The 15,923-nt window shown below is 44.8% G+C and overlaps 1 protein-coding gene across 1 annotated transcript in view; it reads right to left on the reverse strand.

The window, feature by feature from the left end:
- The window catches only part of PTPRJ (protein tyrosine phosphatase receptor type J), a 136,656-nt gene that overhangs the window by 16,207 nt on the left and 104,526 nt on the right, over positions 1 to 15,923 (reverse strand). The window contains exons 10-15 of the mRNA XM_090032529.1: positions 15,556 to 15,825; positions 13,791 to 14,072; positions 9,684 to 9,815; positions 6,589 to 6,802; positions 6,323 to 6,447; positions 1,156 to 1,243 (exon numbers count right to left, since the gene is read on the reverse strand). Of these exons, the coding sequence (XP_089888655.1) occupies positions 1,156 to 1,243; positions 6,323 to 6,447; positions 6,589 to 6,802; positions 9,684 to 9,815; positions 13,791 to 14,072; positions 15,556 to 15,825 (1,111 nt within the window). The remainder of the gene's footprint in view (positions 1 to 1,155; positions 1,244 to 6,322; positions 6,448 to 6,588; positions 6,803 to 9,683; positions 9,816 to 13,790; positions 14,073 to 15,555; positions 15,826 to 15,923) is intronic.

Below are 15,923 nucleotides of genomic sequence, written 5' to 3' on the forward strand. Positions count from 1 at the left end.
AAAGCGGCTGTCCCCTAGGCTTTTTCATTTAGGAAGCAACCATTGGCCATAGATGGAAACTGGCAGAAGGGAACAGCCAAAGCTGTAGTAAGTGTCTGGTAATGTTTATGGTACTGTTAGAAGGATGTTGTAGCTACAATGATCCAGGAATTGAGAGGGGCAAGAATTATTTTTTATTATTTTTTTCCCCCGGGGGGCAGGAGGGGGATATCTTGCACTGGACCAACTGCATGGCTGGAATGAAAAAGTTAGACAAGCTTTCAAATGCAGACATGATAAAGAATATTTTGCTTTCAAAAGCCTGTCTAATTTCATTTCAGCCATGCAGTTGGGCCAATACAAGATATGGCCCCTCCAGAATCCTTGTCTTCAGAAACTTTTAGTAGCTTTTTAGAATTGATGCTGCACAGTATTTAACTTGTAACAAATAGCCCTTAAGTCCCAGTTGCCTAGAAAAGACCAGAACTGTGAACCATTATGAGCATATCTCAGGTATCTACAGGAGCACAGTGTCAGTGGATTATTTGCAGATAACATAACGTCTGAAAGCTTGTTTGTCCGCTACATCATCTCTACTAAGCCTTACTATTACCTCCAGAAAATAAATTTCACATCAGAACTTGTGTTCTAGTATAACATTACAAAGCACCGCCTGTCAAAAAGAAAAGGCTTTACTGGATATCTTCAAACAAAATCAGATTAATATTTGAATATATTAAAATACTAGTTACAAGCATGTCCTGTACCACTGTACGTATGTGACATTTAAAAAAAATGGCCTGATTCTAATCAGTTACTTTACCACCAGGTATGTACATTCACAACGGTGTACCAGAATAGATAATGGACCAGTGATATACAGTCATGCTAAAGGCTTTTTTCTCAAACTACCAACCAAGTTTGATGGATCCACTTTGAGTTGCTATCATATAAATGCAAATTTTCAATAAATAGAAGAGCAGTTCCATTCTTTTCTGAGAATGTAAGTGTTGGGGTCATGATCCCTAGTTTGGGGGACTCCTGAGATGCACTGTATTTTAAAATATCACTTTAAAAGTGTATGAACAGGAATCTTGGTCATTGTTATGCTTTATTATATTAACACTGAACTACTACTGCCCTTTCAAAAAGCTAATGTTATTAGTAACATCTTACCTTCTCCTTCTCCAGAAAACAAAGACCACTACAAGAAGTATAGCCAAGATGCACAAAATACAACCAAGAACAGCTCCAACAATGACTCCTTACAGAAAGATAAAAATAGAACAAGTGCTTATTATTTAGCTACCATGTCAATAATAAGTTAACAAAATTAAAAGACTAGAGATTCTACTACAGAGGTAGAGAACCCTCAATACAGGCACCAGAACATGGCACATGAAAGCATTTTGCTTGGCACGTGTGCCTTACAGTGGACAATAGGGAAGGGGCCTGGGTTATGCTGCCACAACAAGATTCAGGCCCCTCACAGCTCCCCTGCCATCTGCGCCTGGTATTAAAACATCTTACAAGTTGAAGTTCCAGGTGTTTTTGACACTCTGCTCAAAACCCATTGCCAACCCCTGCTCTACTATGAATTTCAAGAAAAGTTGGAAAAGATATACTTTGAGATTTTAAAACACCGGTTATCCATGTCTGTCCAAAGACTCAAAAGGAAGTGATAATCATTCATTTCTACTCCAAGTCCAGCTATCAATAAAACACAGAGTAACAAATGGGAAGCTAGTATGCTCTAAATTAAGAGAGTGCAAAAAATCACATAGAGATGTTTTTCCAAGTGAATAAGGTAAAAGAATTTTACATCAGCTGAGGATGTAGATTTCATAGATTTCATAGACATTAGGGCTGGAAGGGACCTCGGGAGATCATCGAGTCCAGCCCCCTGCCCAAAGGGCAGGAAGTCAGCTGGGGTCATAGGATCCCAGCAAGATAAGCATCCAATTTACTCTTGAAGGTGTTCAGTGTAGGTGCTTGAACCACCTCCGCTGGCAGACTGTTCCAGACCTTGGGGGCTCGGACAGTAAAGAAATTCTTCCTTATGTCCAGCCTGAAACAGTCTTGCAGGAGTTTGTGACCGTTCGACCTCGTCATCCCTTGGGGCGCTCTGGTGAACAGATGTTCCCCCAGATCCTGGTGGTCACCCCTGATAAACTTATAGGTGGCCATCAGATCACCCCTGAGCCTGCGCTTTTCCAGGCTAAAGAGTCCCATGGCTGTCAGCCTGTCATCATAAGATCTGTTTTCCTGACCTCTGATCATGCGCGTGGCTCTTCCCTGGACTCTCTCAAGCTTCTCCACATCCTTTTTGAATTGTGGAGCCCAAAACTGGACGCAGTACTCCAGCTGCGGCCTCACCAAGGCCGAGTACAAGGGGAGAATGACGTCCCGGGATTTGCTCAAGAAGCATCTATGGATGCACGCCAGCATTTTGGTCGCTTTACTAGCCACAGCATCGCATTGCAGGCTCATGTTCATCTTGTGGTCAATGATGACCCCCAAGTCTTTTTCTTCTGTAGTGCTAACCAACGTAGCACTGCCGAGCCTATAAGGGTGCTGCAGGTTTTTCCTCCCAAGGTGGAGAACCTTGCATTTTTCGGTGTTAAACACCATCAGGTTCTCGTCTGCCCATTTGCTGAGCTTGTCCAGGTCAGCCTGGATCACCCGCCTATCTTCTGGCGTGGATGCTTTGCCCCAAAGTTTGGTGTCATCGGCAAACTTGGCCAGTCCACTCCTAACTCCAATGTCCACATCATTAATGAAGATGTTGAACAGTATGAGTCCAAGGACAGAGCCTTGAGGGACCCCACTGGTTACAGGGCACCATGATGAGTGACTGCCATCAATCACAACCCTCTGGGTCCGACCACGAAGCCAATTTCCCAGCCAGCGGATCGTGGTGGAGCCAAGGCCACAACTGGCCAGTTTGGCCAAGAGGTGATCATGGGATACCAGATCAAAAGCTTTTTTGAAGTCAAGATATATGACATCAATCTCTTCTCCCTTGTCCAGGTGATAGGTCACCTGGTCATAGAAGGAAATGAGATTGGTCAAACAAGACCTACCCGCAACAAACCCGTGCTGGCTGTCCCTTAGAATGTTAGCCTGGGCCAGTCCCTCAAGGATGGCCTCCTTAATAAACTTTTCTAAGATCTTCCCCAGGATAGAAGTCAGGCTAATGGGCCTGTAGTTAGCCGGATCCACTCTCCTCCCTTTCTTGAAGATCGGCACCACATTGGCCTTCTTCCAGTCTTTGGGCACTACACCAGAGCGCCAGGAGTTTTCAAAGACCCGTGCCAGGGGCTGGGCTATGACGCTCACCAGCTCCTTGAGTACCCTGGGGTGCAGGTTGTCAGGGCCAACTGACTTGAAGGTATCCAGCTTCTCAAGGTGTTCCTTCACGAGGTCAGCATTGATGGAGGGTAGGGGATCCCCCTCACCCAGATTTCCCTGTCCCATAGCAGGCATGGGCATCCCGTGTGACTGATGAAAGACTGACACAAAGTACCTATTTAATAGGTTGGCTTTTTCCTGGGCGTCAGTTGCCCCATCTGGTTTAGCAGGGGTCCAACATTGCCCTTGCTTTTCCTCTGGCTCCCCACATATCTGAAAAAGGACTTTTTGTTGTCCTTGATGCCTGAAGCTAGTTGGAGTTCAGTTGCAGCCTTGGCTTTCCTGGTTTGCTCCCTGCAGGACTGGACCAGCGCGGAGTAATCCTCCTTGGAGGTGAATCCTGTCCTCCATCCTTTGTAGGCTTTCCTTTTTAGCCACAGTAGGTCCGCTAGGTCTCTGGAGAGCCAGGGGGGCTGCTGTGCCTTCTTGCTGCCTTTCCTCCGTGTTGGAATAGATTTAGCTTGTGCACTGAGGATCGCTTCCTTGAGAAGCAACCACTCTTCTTGAACTCCCATCTCCCTGGGGTCATGGTCCCTGAGGGCCTGACCGACTAGCCTCTTGAGCTTGTCAAAGTCGGCTTTTCTGAAGTCAAGGACTTGTGTTGCTGACCAACTTGCCAGCTTTACGGCGGATGGTGAAGGTGATCAGCTCGTGGTCGCTGTCACCCAACTTCCCATCAATCACTAGGTCGCCGATTAGGTCATCCCCCGTAGCCAGTACCAGGTCAAGCAGCGCTTTGCCTCTCGTTGGCCCATAGACCTCTTGGGTCAGGTAGAGGTCATCCACGCATGAGAGAAAGCTTTGCGCCCGCTCAGATTTAGCTGAGTGATCTTCCCATAAGATGTCCGGGTAATTCAAGTCATCCATGACAACCAAGGTCCTGGAGCAAGTGGCCTCAGTCAGTTCCCGGGCAAACTCCTGGTCAAGCTCGGGACTTTGAGTGGGAGGTCTGTAGTAGACTCCCACCGTTGTGTCCCCTGTGCCGAATTCCCCACGAATTTTTACCCAGAGGGTCTCTAGCTGTCCATGCTGGTCGCCAACATCAGCTTGCAGGGACATGTAGCTTTCCTTCACATAGAGAGCTACACCCCCGCCCCTTTTGTCAACACGATCCCTCCTGTACAGGGTATAGCCCTCTATACCCGTGGTCCAGTCACGGGTGGAGTCCCACCAGGTCTCCGTTATCCCAATGACATCATATTTCTTTGCACTGAGCAGGAGGACAAGCTCGTCCTGCTTGTTGCCCAGGCTCCTGGCATTGTAAATAGAGATAATAAGAATAAGTGCAAAGTCCTGCACTTAGGATGGAACAATCCCATGCACCAGTACAGGCTGGGGACTGATTGACTGGGCCACAGCTCTGCAGAAGAGGACCTGGGGGTTACAGTGAACAATAAAATGAATACGAGTCAGCAGCATGCCCTTGTTGTCAAGAAGGCTGCATTGGTAAGAGTGATGCCAGCAGATCAAGGGAAGTGATTAATCCCCTCTATTCAGCACTGGTAAGGCCACATCTGGAGTACCATGTTCAGTTTTGGGCACCCCCTGACAGAAAAGATGTGGACAAATGGGAGAAAGCCTAGTGGAGGGCAAAGAATATGGTTTGGGGACAGGGGCACATGACTTCTGAGAAGAGACTGAGGGATCTGGTCTTATTTAGTCTAGATTAGAGAAGACTGAGGTGGGATTTAATAGCAGCCTTCAACTGCCCGAAGGGTGGTTTCCAAAGAGGATGGAGCTAAACTGTTCCTAGTGGTGGCAGATGACAGAACAAGGAGCAATGGTCTCAAGTTGGAACAAGGGAAGTTTAGGTTAGGTTAGATATTAGGAAAAACTCTCTCAAGAGGACAGTAGTAAAGCCCTGGAACATGTTACTCAGAGTGGCTGTGGAAACTCCATCTTTAGAGGTTTTTAAGGTCCAGCTAGACAAAGCCTTGTCTGGGATATCTAGTTGGGGATGGTCCTGCTTTGAGAAAGGAGCTGGATGAGATAAACCTCCTGAGGTCCCTTCCAACCCTCATTTTCTACGATTTAAGCTGACCCATTTTTTCTTTAATCATAGAATTCTCAGACTCGGGGCTTCATTTTTGGCCATGGATTTCAACTCCAAGTGAAAATGTGTACAATCCATTGTACTAAAGGAGCTGATCAGATAGTTTGAGGTGCATCTTACCTCAGGTTCAGATTGAAATAATTTCACAGACTGTACCCAGAAAAAGAAAGAACAGTTCTGAGCTTAAGCGAAAATATGTAAGAAAATATTAAGTGAATTATTACTCATGCAAACTAAGTTTTATATGCTAAAAACTACCCTTACAGAATGGGCAGACTTCTAGTGCACCAATAACTAAAAAAAGCAATGTTTCTGTACCATCTCTCAGCTAAAATTGTAATTGCATTCTAATTGAGTACTGGGACCCAAGAGACAGTAGGTCTCAATCCATCTATATCATTTTATGCTTTAGTATCAGTGTTGAAAAATCTGTAAAATAATATCCCTGCGAAGAAGATTCCTCACAAGATCCTTGTGAGGAATCCCTATAAGCAATCATAGAAAAAGTAAGGCTAGAAGGGACCACAGGAGTTCATCTAGTCTAACCTCCTGCTCAAGGCAGGATCTTTCCTATCCAAACTGTCCCAGACAAGCACATGTCTAATCTGTTCTTAAAGCTAAAGACAGTTTAGCTAAACAATGTCCTGCCACTATAAGGAAGGAAATGATTGTTAAAATATACTTGAGATCCAAAAAACTGACAAGGAATAAACAAGAATTTATGTGGAGCTGATGAACTGTATACTTAAAGATTACAAAACAAAAACATTACAAAACAGACCCTTTCCTCTCTACATTGAAATCAGAAAGTGTTTTCCTAAACACATCTAGACCAAATATTTAGGATCTAGGCAGTCCACTATTTTATTTTAGCGGTACCTGGATCCTGGGGTACTTGAAATACTCCAGAATAAGGTGTGAATGATACATAGCTCCTCTCTTTGACAATAGGTCCGGTTTTATTATTGGCATAGGTAATATCAGTAAAACCTGCAACAGAAGCCCTGGGGAGAAGAGAAAGAAATGTAATAGTTGTATTAGATTATGTTAACCACTCAATCCTAGCAAGCAATATTTATGATCAGATAACTATTTAGACTTCATATGTATACAAGGGAAATAAAATAATAAATTGAAATAAATACCTGTATAAACCAAGGGGCTTCAGTGGTCCATTGTAATAAGAAAGTGTGGTGTTTGTATTTCCTACTACAACTGTGTAAGACTGACTTTTGGAGACTGAGGGAGAAGCCCTTGTATGTTCAATGATCATAACGTATGTTACATAGGTATTTGTTTTCTCTGCCATGAAGTCATTGTATGTGAAGTTCAGGTTATTTTTTGAAGGCTTGTTATCTTCTGAAAGACAAGAGACAACATATACATCAAGTATTACATTTCTGTAAAAACAACATAACTGAGAGGGCACCTATAGTAAAATATTGAATAAGATTCTGACTATTCCTAGGGTACTAGGATTAAAATTAAAGTCTGAGAACACTCTACTCTTTTTACTGTAAAGCAATTTATTTTAACTGCTTTTGCTCTCAGAAAAAGTCACTGGCTGTTTTAATACCCTTTTTTTTTCAATTGTAATGTGTGTGGCAGATCGGATGTTGCAAACATCAACTAGTCCACAAAAGACAACTCATAATGAAATTGTCGATACAGAGAATCCAGTGATTCACTGGACAGATTGTCAGGTTAGAACAAGAACTCGAGAAGGCATTTGAACAAGTATAGTGTGTTAAAACCATTAGACTGTTTTGAAAGGGGCAAACTGAGTTTGGTAATGTGTCAACTAATTAAACCTGAAGTGTCCCCATAACCAGCCAACAGGACATTCATCACAACCTGTGCCTAGTTTATTGCCCACAAAATGGTGTTTCACAATGAGTCAGAACATGATCTTGAGAAGCAGTCTGTTAATAAATATGACCTTGTTTTCTAGTGAGGACCACCTCTTAGAGGGCAAGGCCTTCAGCACATAAAATCTCAATAGGCAGAATTTTGAGCGCTGTTTTTATCATCTTTACTGGCTGTTGTGAATGATTATAAGCAACAGTCAACATTATATCAAATGGGAGCTTATAGGGAACTAGACATTTTTTCCCCAGAAGACTCAGAAGAACTATTTACTGTGACAGCTAGACTCCTAATGCTTGATGACAGCAATACTTTTATGTCATTCAAGCATGTTTCAAACCAAATCAAACATCATTTTAATCTAATGATGCAATATTCCAGGGTGAAGTGGTAACACGGAATAAATAAGCCTCATCAAACAAGAAGCCAGATTGTTTAAGTCCATTAGGCTATTTCTCCCTGTTTCTGCTCCATGATTCTGTCAAGGAAAGACTAAATCCTAGAATTTTAAGGCAGATTATAGAAATGAGGCATGTAAAAACTCTGTGGTATCAAAGTAGTTTGAACTGCTAGCTGCCAGAGACAACTCAATAGCATACTCAGTTAAAAGTTCAAAGTGTTATGAGGAGGGCATAGCTCACTCCCCACTCACTGCTGTTTTAAAATTGCTCCTCTCCTTATAGAAAATATAGTGTTAGTGCAATCTCTAAAAAAGATTACAGACTGACTACAAAAAGCTGTTTCAGGAGTGAGGTGTAAAGCTGGGTGTGTGCATACAACAGAAGTAGATTGTGCTGGATTCTACATTTCTCTCCAAACCAAAAGCAAAGCTCTCACTGACTTTTTAAGATCCTGGGATAAGAGAGAAAAAATGAACACAGCCCCTCGGAAATGCACTTTGCTTTGTATTATCATATTCGAGATATGGATGAAAAACAATAATAAATGAATTACAGTACTGTCCCAAATAACAGAACCCTACCCCAAACGTAGTAGTGCAATAAGGCTAATAGTATTTGGAAGTTAAGTAGCTGTGTTGTTATTAACTGTACCATATTATTAACTGACCCATGCCTTTTCCTAATTTTTCCCTTTGCAGTAAAGCATAAATCTGAAGTTGAAAAATTTGGCTCTCTATTTCAGTTTCAATCACACTTAGAAAAAACTGTTACCTTGGCTGTGTGTCAAAAAAAGGGGAGAACAGTCTTCAAATATAATCCTGATTTGATGTTACTAGTTAGAAACGTATGAAAAAAATTCAAACATGTTGATAAGACGCCATGTTAAAACAGCAATTTTGGAACAGCTGATTAACACAGACTGTAAATAATGGAATCCAAGAAGCTAGTCCAGTACCATTGGTATATAACCATCAGGGTTGTATAACTGAATACAGCTACATTACTACTCTCTACTGAACATGTATTTAAACAAAAATAGAGAGGGAAGACCTACACCCAAACTGCTGGGAAATGCATGCTCACTGTTAAAACAGTAAGTAGAAGGATCATTGTCCTAGATAAGGAAGTCATTAGAAACCTTGCACATGGAAAATGTACTGCATAGGCTGCCTTTCTTTAAGCTTTTTCAGGACTGAAACAAGATTTTAATTGACATCAAATTGCAAAGAACCACCTCCCCAATTTTCTGAATCAACAGCCAATAACACTGTAGCTATCCATTTATATTATTTTCTTTGGTTTGACCTTTTAAAGAGGTTCATATCAATCTCTAGGCAGTTTCTTACATTCAGTGTTCCTGAGCATGACACCAACAGTGCTATTCCTGCATTTCATCCATAAAGATAACCACCCATGGTTAACAAATTTAAAATTGGAGAGGAGTCCTATTTATTTACTTTTATATTTGATTATAATATTTTTGGAAGGGGGTTGGTGGTGATGGGAAGAAATGGACAAAACATTCCAAGTTCAGAAGTTTTTTACTAGTCCCTAAAATCGTTCTGTGAAAAACAAATGACACCACGCACTTTTGTGGCTGGGGTTACAGGCACAAGAATATGGAAGTGGCACACAGGGCGCCGTGGCAACCTGCTCTTTTGAGAAGCCTGTGTGAGCTGGAATATTTTAGGCAGAAGCTCAACTGTGGCCTTATGAAATTAGTAAGAGTTGTGACATTGTTTGGGGCCACCACTTCACCCTTAAGTTTTTGAATTGTGACTGCAAGTATTAGGGGTAACTTCCTCTCTCTATTTACCATCTGTTAGGACCCTAAAATAATGTGCAAAGCTATGAGTTCATTTAAAAAAAAAGTCTATTCTGTTGAATACACACATGATGATGTCCAATTTTCAGAAGCACACACCTGGGAAGTCATAGCATCACCTCAGAACAGTGTAATAATGTCATCTTACCATTAGCAGTTGTGATTAGGACTGCATAGGCCTTTAAGGGTCCATGTTTAGACTCAAACGGACTAAACCAAACTTTAAACGAGCTGTGATTAATGGCTGTAATTGTAGGGGCTGCACTTGGAGCAGGAGGGTCTAGAAGCAGAGAAAATATCAATTAGACTCTTACTACAAATTAAGGAGAAAGAAGTTTGCTATGGAGAAAGCATGATATGCTGAAAAGTCTATTTTCTCCAAATGCCCTGAAAAAAAATCTTAAAGAGAAAGCCTATCATTTTCTATGGTCTCATATTACTGCAACTTATCTATAGGGCACAACCCCCCATGATTCAGCATATTTCAGTGGCACTTACGGGCATACACAAGATATGCCACACTTACCTAAATCCAAGACAACCCTGAATTTAAGTTCACTCCCCCAATAATTAGATTCTATAGATAGAATATTATAACAAATTTATATATATTTTATCTATATAATCTAATTATTGGAGTATCATCTTACATTCATCTGTACCACCACTGCAATGGGAAAAGCAATGCCAGGGGGGCAGGTGGTGAGGAAGGCAGTAGATCGGCAGACAGCTTGTCCCACACCATCTGTGCCCCCCCACCCCACAGCATCAGGCTCTTGCCTCTCCTTCCCTCCTCCATCTCCAACCATGCAACTTCTGCTCCCTCTCTGCAGTCTCAGGTCCCACAGCCTCCCCCCACTCCCACTCTGACATCCTCTACTCCTCCAACAGACCCTACCCTCCCTGCTGCTTACCCTTGCTCTGTGCTGGCAAACTCTGTTCTCACTCCAACCAGGGGTGTGAAGCATGGCCACAACCCAACCCCATTTCAGTGCTGGTAGGGGCAGATGGGGCCCAAGGCTGCAGGCGGGAGGGAAGAGGCATAGAGTGCAGAGGTGACAGGGATGGTGGGTTGGGGCAGAGCACAGCTGCCTGCCCCCTGCCCCACCCACCCTATCTCCCTACAGTGCAGGTGTGGGTCCTGAGCTCCCGCTCAGCTGTCGCTGGCTCCCATGCACCTGCTTGCTCCTAGTCCACCCTGCCCCAGCCCCACAGTACAGGCAGGGATGAGTGCATGCAGCCCCAACCCCACGCTCGCCCATCTGGGCTGAGCAGTGGGTGCATGGAATAAATTGGTGCTCAGAGGGGGAGAAAAGCAGCCCCTCCTCCTCTCTGTGCCAGCACTTCCTGGTGCAGCCATCCAGACACTATGCGAGCCTGTTCTGTGTCTCCGCTGCATCACTGCTGCCTCTGGGCTGCCCCATGGGGCAGCAGTGGCAGTGGAGAGCAGGCAAAGGCAGACCCATGTGGGCTGCAAGCAGCTGCATCAGGGAGCACCAGCAGCAGGAGGCAGAGGAGCTGCTTTTCTCCCATGGTAAGCACCGTCACTTGTGAGCTGGCCAGTGCAGGTGCTCCACACAGCCACCTCTGCTGCACTGGGCAGCACAGAAGTGGTGGTGAAGGAGCCGCACCACAGCCTAATGTGGCACAAGCTCTGGGCGACCACAGCAAACACTGCCTGGCAGGAGCAAGGACAGTGGCCACTTTCCTAGGCCCCGAGCAGCAGTTTGTGCCCAGCGGCTGCTACTCAACACCGATGGGTAAGTGCAGAGCCAGCGCAGGGCCCAGGCTGAGCAGCAAGGGCACAGAACAAACTGCTGCTCAGCACGGGAGAAAAGCAGCCCCTCCGCATCCCACTGCCGGTACCCCCTGGTGCAGTCACTTGCAGCCCACACAGGGATGCCTATACCTGCTCTCTGCTGCCACCACTGCCCCAAAGGGCAGCAGCAACATGGTGGAGAGACAGAACAGTTCCATGTGGCTGCACCAGGAAGCACCAGCCATGGGGATGGGGAGAGGCTACTTTTCCCCCATGCTGAGCAGCAGTTTGTTCTGCACCCGGCTGGGGAGGAGGGGATTAGGAGCGAGCAGGCGGGCAGAAGACAGTGACAGCTGGGCAGGAGCACAGGGTCCATGCTCATGACCTGGGCCAGCGCCCACAGGCCCAGAACGGGGTGGCAGGAGCACAGGGTCCCAGCCAGCAGGGGTTCTATGGAACCAAGTGGGTTCCCCCCCTTTCTCTGCTGACAGAGCCCAGCTCCGCTCCATAAACCCCTCCCAGCCCACACCCTGCTCTCCTGCCGCCCCACTCTGGGCCCCGCTGGCACTGGCCCTGGGACACCAGTGCATGTCCCACACTCCCGCTCGCTTCACCTCCCCTCAGCCCCTGCCACCGCTTTCCCCACTTTCCTACCCATTCTCTGGCCGCTCTGCACCATGCTCCCATACCCACACACACATCCACACAAACCCCCATACCCACCCACAGCTCCCCACAAACCTCACACCCATCCACCCACCCATCGATACTTCCCCCACCAATCCTGCACGCCCAACACTAAATACAAGTAAGACTGCATTTTGAGCTATTATGCAATCACTTCTACATATACAGCACAAATGCACACAAATCAGGACATTTTTTTTTTAAATTAAATGAAAATATATTATTATGGGTGTTTGATTTTTAGTATATAATTTGGGTTTTTCTCCCCTAAGGAGTAGTTCCAGGGGCAAGGGGAGGGAGGCAAGGGGAGGAACTTCTGATGGCAAAGGTCAGAGGTTAGGGTGTGGGACTTGTGGTCCCAAGATAGCAGCCAGGGGGCAGGACTACTCATGCAGCCCTCAACAGATGGCCAAAACTCAGTAAGCAGCCCTCTGCCCGAAATAATTGCCTGCTCCTGTTCTATACACTTCATATATATACTGGCTCTACACACTTTTCATTTGTGGCTCACATGGGATTTGTAGGGAAATAAAGCATTTTACTCATAACTTGAATTTTCAGATTCACTGTATAACACTGCAAGTTCTTCATTGTGCCTATCCTCTCTCTTTGGGATTTCCCATGCTTCTCGGATTTGTTGGCTGCCACGTGGAACTAGAAAGAAATATTTTCCCATTCTGTTGCTACATGTCAGAGGCTTTTTTCACCTTCCTCAGAAATATTAGGTGTTGGCAGCAGCCACGGCTGGGGATTTTGACTGGGATGTGACAATGCCTTTGCTGAGATGTACACCCAGAGGTTCCTGGCTAGAGGGTCTTGCCCCTCCACTCAAGGTCAGACCCCAAATATGACTGCAATATTTGGAGCCAGGAAAGAATTCTACCTTACAGTCACAGAATGATAAAAAATTTGGGTCAGAAGGGACCTCAGGAGGTCATCTGGTCCAACCCTCTGCTCAAAATAGGACCACCCCCAACTAGATCATCCCAGCCAAGGCTTTGTCCACCCAGGTCTTAAAAATCTCCAAGGATGAAGATTCCATCACCTCTCTGAGTAATCTGTTTCAGTGTTTTACTACCCTCCTAGTGATACAGTTTTTCCTAATCTAAACTTCCCTTGCTGATGCTCAAGACCATTGCTTCTTGTTCTGTCACCTACCACCATGGAGAACAGTCTAGCTGCATCCTCTTTTAAACCATCCTCCAGGTAGTAGAAGGCTGCTATTAAATCCCTCTGAGTCTTCCCTTCTCCAGACTCCCTCAGCTTCTCCTCAGAAGTCATGTGTACCAGCCCCTATTTTCATTGCCTTCCACTGAGCTCTCTTCAATTTGTCTACATCCTTTCTGTAGCGGGGGGGCCCAAGACTAGACACAATACTCCAGATGTGGTCTCAGACTGGTACAGACTGCAGGGATTTTTTCCTTTCTCTGTTGGGAGGAGGGGCGGGCGGGCGGGAAGAAACGTAGTCCTCTTCCTGGGATCTCGACTGTATTTCAATACCCTTGTAGCAGGCTACCATTAGATACTGGCTACCATTGTCTCCTGACCTTACCTGTGGCAAGATAAGGTATTATTTCTTGTGGTTGCATCAGGGTTGATTGTGTACTTTTACTAATCAGTTAGACAATGGATTTGTATAGGATGGCTTGGATTGGGATCTCTGGCTGACAGGGGTTGGACTAGATGTCCTCCAAAGGTCCCTTCCAACTCTACTTTTCTATGATTCCATGATTTTATAAATCTTTAACTCTTTTTTTTTTGTGGCCCATATACTTCCTCCCAACCCCCACCTCAAACTTTCATACTCACCAGTAATACTTGTAGCACACGTTCTTTGCTCTGGAAGGCTGTATTTCCCACATGAATTGGTTGTAATATTAATATAGTATGTGGTGTAATAATTTAAGTTTTGTATACTTGTATTTACATGTCCTGATTTACAAGATGAAGCCGAACTTTCACTAGTCAATGTGCCATTAGATAGCTTTATGCTGAAGCCAGTATTACTGCCAAGAGGACATATCCAATTTAGTTTTAATTCAGGCTTTTTAATCACTTGTTCACAATGAAATTCACGCGGTGGTGCAGGATCTGCAAAAAAGGGAGAAGATGGAGCAGTATGGTTATCTGCAATCTACTTACATCATTGGGACAGAAGTTCTTCTTAAAATGTCTGTGAAACATCACATATCTTCAGCTCTCCTTTTAGCAGCTTTGCAGCATTTACACAATATAAAATACTTTGAAAATAGTTTTTCGGGCTGTGGTAACTTTCTTGTTGGTATAAAATTGGCAGAGGAATTTCCATAACAATGGGCCAAGTTTGCCAACTGTAGGGAATAGAACAATGTCTTTGCACTTCAGCACTCTCTAGATGACAAAGGTGTGTGTGTGTGTGTGTGTGTGTGTGTGTGCGCGCGTGTGTGTGTGTGCGCGTGCGCGCAATTTAATAAAGATGGATATAGACACCTAACAGGACTTTCAATAGTGCACGTGAAAATCCTATTTGGCATTCAGCTACATCAGGGGTGTCAAAGATGGTTCACAGAGCCCTATCATCTGACTTGCAGGGCTGCCTGTGGGGTATCAGACTGGCATACCACATGCAGCACACACTGGCCCATGCCTCATACACTGTATACGGCACATGGAAACTGTCTGGCACAGGCTGCACATGGTGCAGGAGTTGGAACCATTACACGCTGTTGGGGGCACATGCTGCATGCAGCACCTGTGCTGGACCAGTCCCACATGCTGGATCCAAGGCCAGTCTTAACCAGGCCCACAGACTGGCCCCATGTGCTAAAGCCAACCCACAAGGCCAATTCGGTGCAGACACCACATGCAACACATGCTGCAAATGGGCTGGGCCCAGTGCATGCTGCACAAGGGGTGCACACTGCAAGCAGCACATGGCATCAGTCCAAGTTGTGTGCTACATCAGGCACCTGTTCTGGCCTGGCCTGTGGGCTAGTTCTAACACCTGAGGCAGGACTGTGGGCCCAATCTGGTTCACAGAACAGGCCCAAGCCCCTCATCTTGCCCTCAGATGAATTTTGCATCCCTTTAGGTGCCTAACAGCTTTCAATATAGTCCCTTCAGAATACCCAGGCTGCACTAAGTAGTAGTTAAACTAAATTGAGCACTTCATGCTGAATTTAAAGGAAGAAATAAGCCATCATTTCCCCATCTCTCTTCTCAGGTTTATTTTGAATGTCAGACTTGTACCATGATTTGCACTTCTTACAGCCACCAAAGGCAGAGGGAAAACAGTGGCTGTTCTGGAAATTCGGAGGGTGGGGGGCACAGACTAAGAGGAAATGTGCTGTTTGCAGAGCAGGGGGAAGAGAGGGTTCACATCACAAACTGCAGATGTGAAATGAAGGCTTAGTGGAAAATGAGCCAGTTTCTCATATGTCAATCCAATGACCTCACAGGTTTTCAAAGACAAACTATTATAGCAGAAACGTAAAGACAAGATGAAAATATACAGCACATAAACAAATCCGTGTACAGAGAAGGAGCAAAAAAAGACAAGGAAGAAAAGGTATGTGCATAAATTTTTATGACATACTTGTACAGACACTTGCAGAATCTGAGTAACCTCGTGTCTTGTTATCCAATGCTAGCGGGTATACTGTGAAGTTGTAAGATGTACCAGGTTCTAAGCCAGTAATAACAACAGCAGCTCTCTCTGAGAATGTTTCATTCATTAAAGTTCCATGTTTGAAAATCTCTATCACATAGATATAATTATCAGCAGCTGAATCGTTGTTCTTCCACGTTAAAGTCACATAATCTGTGCTGATATCTATAGCCTGGATGCCAAAAACTGGACTGGGCTCTGTTTAAGGGAAAAAAAAGCACACATACACACATCAGTTGAATTTAGCATAACCCAGAGGTCCTACATCCGGCAGAACTCTCTTCACCATTACTGCT

The sequence above is a fragment of the Crocodylus siamensis genome, chromosome 2, assembly GCF_052110815.1.
Source record: "Crocodylus siamensis isolate JL-2025a chromosome 2, ASM5211081v1, whole genome shotgun sequence".
NCBI lineage: Eukaryota > Metazoa > Chordata > Crocodylia > Crocodylidae > Crocodylus > Crocodylus siamensis.